This window comes from Geospiza fortis, unplaced genomic scaffold (genome assembly GCF_000277835.1).
Source record: "Geospiza fortis unplaced genomic scaffold, GeoFor_1.0 scaffold313, whole genome shotgun sequence".
NCBI lineage: Eukaryota > Metazoa > Chordata > Aves > Passeriformes > Thraupidae > Geospiza > Geospiza fortis.
In genome coordinates this window covers 61,326-63,825 of record NW_005054582.1, presented here as the reverse complement: position 1 = coordinate 63,825, position 2,500 = coordinate 61,326, and the positions used below count along the sequence as shown (strand labels likewise).

Below are 2,500 nucleotides of genomic sequence, written 5' to 3'. Positions count from 1 at the left end.
CCCACAGCTGAAGTTGCAGCCCAGATAAGGATCTGTGTTTATAGTACATATTTCATTACCAGCTCTCCTGTTTACAGAAAACGAGCTCAGGAGGGGCCTGTATTTACCTCGCTGCTGGGAAAACACAGCAGCCAGGAGCTGGCCTCTCCTCGGAGGATGATACAGCACGGATCTGGTTACCCCACCGTGCTGCCTGCACAGCACACTCCCGGCAGCAGGGGAGCCACAGCCACACCACCAGTGCCCTCCCAGTTTACCCCGCAGCGCCAACCAGCACCACCCCAGAAAAGCAGCACAACCAGACCCCGTGGCACTGGCACCCACCTTTCTGGCAGTAGCTGGAGGTCCAGCAGCGATAATCCAGCTGCCCGTTGACGCTGGTCTGCACACACGGCTTCTCCACATCCAGGATGCCCGGGCAGACATCAGCACACTCTTCAGCCAATTTATTGCCAACAATGTAGGTGCTGTCCCCGCTGTCGGGCAGCAGCAGCCCCCAGTCGATGGTGGAGAGGTGGCAGAGCTCCTGGTTGCGCTCGATGCGCACCGAGCCGCGCAGGATGTGGCCCAGGCTGTGCAGCCCCACGTCCCGCAGGTGCGGCATCTCAAAGATGACCAAGGCGTAGCTGAAGAAGAGGTTGGTGCCGCGGATGACCGAGAGGTTGGGGAAGAGATCCCGCAGGCTCTCCAGCCCGTAGACGCGGAAAAGGAGCAGGTACTCCGTGATCATCAGCAGCCGAGGGAAGCTGAGCCCCCGGAAGTCCTCGGCGCCCGTGGTGAACATCAGCAGGATCTGCAGGTTGCCCTCGATGATGGAGCAGTTCTCCAGCTTCCGCAGCTGGGACACGTCGTGGCGGATGTCCATGCTGCCGCAGACTGTGGTGGCGAGAGGGGGACCCCGTGGGCGGCAGCAGGGATGGGGCAGAGCCCCACACCCCCATACCTCACCCAGGGATCCCCCAGGGGGTGCTCAGGGCAGGTTTAATATCCTGGTGCTGCCTGTCAAGCGTGGCTGGAGTTGGAGATGTGAGCGGCTCTGGCAGCAGCCGGCTCTCCAGGGCACGGCAGGGCCGTCAGCAGTGATGCTAATGAGGCCTGGCAGGCTGCCCTGCCCCTTGTCAGCCCCACAATCACGTCCCAGCCCTGGGGGAAGCTGTCTGGGGGTGCAGATGGATTTTCTCCTTCCCTGGGTTGTGGGGCAGCTGTGGGTGCTCATGGATTTCCCCACTCACGGTTACCCAGCGAGTGGCAGCTCCAACGAGGCCTGGCAGGCTGACATGGGGCAGGGATCACGTCCCAGCTCTGGGGGAAGCTGTCTGGGGGTGCAGATGGATTTTCCCCTTCCCCAGGCTGCAGGGTGCTCATGGGTGTGCCCACTCATGGTTACCCAGGGAGTGGCAGCTCCAGCGAGGTTGTCCCCATTAACTCCCCCTCATGCCCAGATAGGGAATGGGGCCCACAAGGCTACCACAGGTGTCCATGTGGCCCTGCCCCAGCCCCACATCGGCTGTCCTGGGGCTTTTCCACCCAGAAATGGGCAGCATGAGCCCCAGCACCTCCTGCTTCCTGATCCTGGCAGGGATGCAAGAGCCAGGCTGAGCAAAGAGCTTCACGGACATCATCCCCGGCCAGAAACCAGGGCCAGGTCCTGGAGGGGATCCGGTGTGTGGTTCACCCCTCATCTACCCGCTGCCAGCCCGGGCTCATGGCCATGTCCTTGTGACCTCATGCCCAGTGTGATTTTCCCCTCTTGGTGTCACCCATGAACCGTGGCCCCATGGGCACTGTGGGCACAGTGGGCACCGTGGGCACCGTGGGCACCGTGGGCACCGTGGCTCTGGCAGCTGCCCGCAGCCTCTCACCCCAGGTTCAGCCCCTCACTGGCAGCCCTGTCCCCTCTCTCTGAGGACAGGAGGGTCCCTCTGTCCCCCTGCAGCTCCAACCCCCCCTGCCACCCTCCCCTCCCTGACCCTGCAAAGTCCCCTGTAAGGGGAGGGGGTCCCCTGGGAGCACAGACAGAGGGCAGGGGTCCCAGCGGGAGCAGGCACAGTGACCTGTGTCCCTTGGGGGCTTCATCCTCTTCCTCCATCGCTCCCACCCCCCAGCACAGCCTCTCGGTGACTGGGAAAACTGAGGCACGGGTGGCAGGGAGAGGGGAAGGCAGGATAAATGACAGACCCTCCTTGTACCCCCAGCTGTTCCCTGTTGTGGCCATGAGACCCAGGACCCACGGCTGCCCCCTCCCCACCCTGGCACCCCCTCCCCAACCTTTCCCACCCCAGCAGCTGCACAGGGAACTGTGACAATTCCCCACCCTCCCAGTGGGGCTGAGGGTCCCATCTCCGGCCAAGCCCCTCACTCCACTCCCCTCATCCCATCCCAGCTGTAGGGAGCTCCCACTCTCTGCCCCTCTGCCCAAAACGGGGGGTCTGCAGCATTGGGGGGCAGGCAAACCCAGACAGGGAGCACCCCAAGAGCTTTGCCTCGGGGTTTATCCCTT

At 63.3% G+C, this 2,500-nt stretch overlaps 1 protein-coding gene across 1 annotated transcript in view; it reads right to left on the bottom strand.

Annotated features, from left to right (window-relative positions):
• INSRR (insulin receptor related receptor) overlaps positions 1–880 on the bottom strand; it is a 10,772-nt gene extending 9,892 nt beyond the window's left edge. The window contains exon 1 of the mRNA XM_014310743.2: positions 258–880. Coding sequence (XP_014166218.1) covers positions 258–865 — 608 coding nt within the window. The 5' untranslated portion in view covers positions 866–880. The remainder of the gene's footprint in view (positions 1–257) is intronic.
• Between the last annotated feature and the right edge of the window lie 1,620 nt (positions 881–2,500).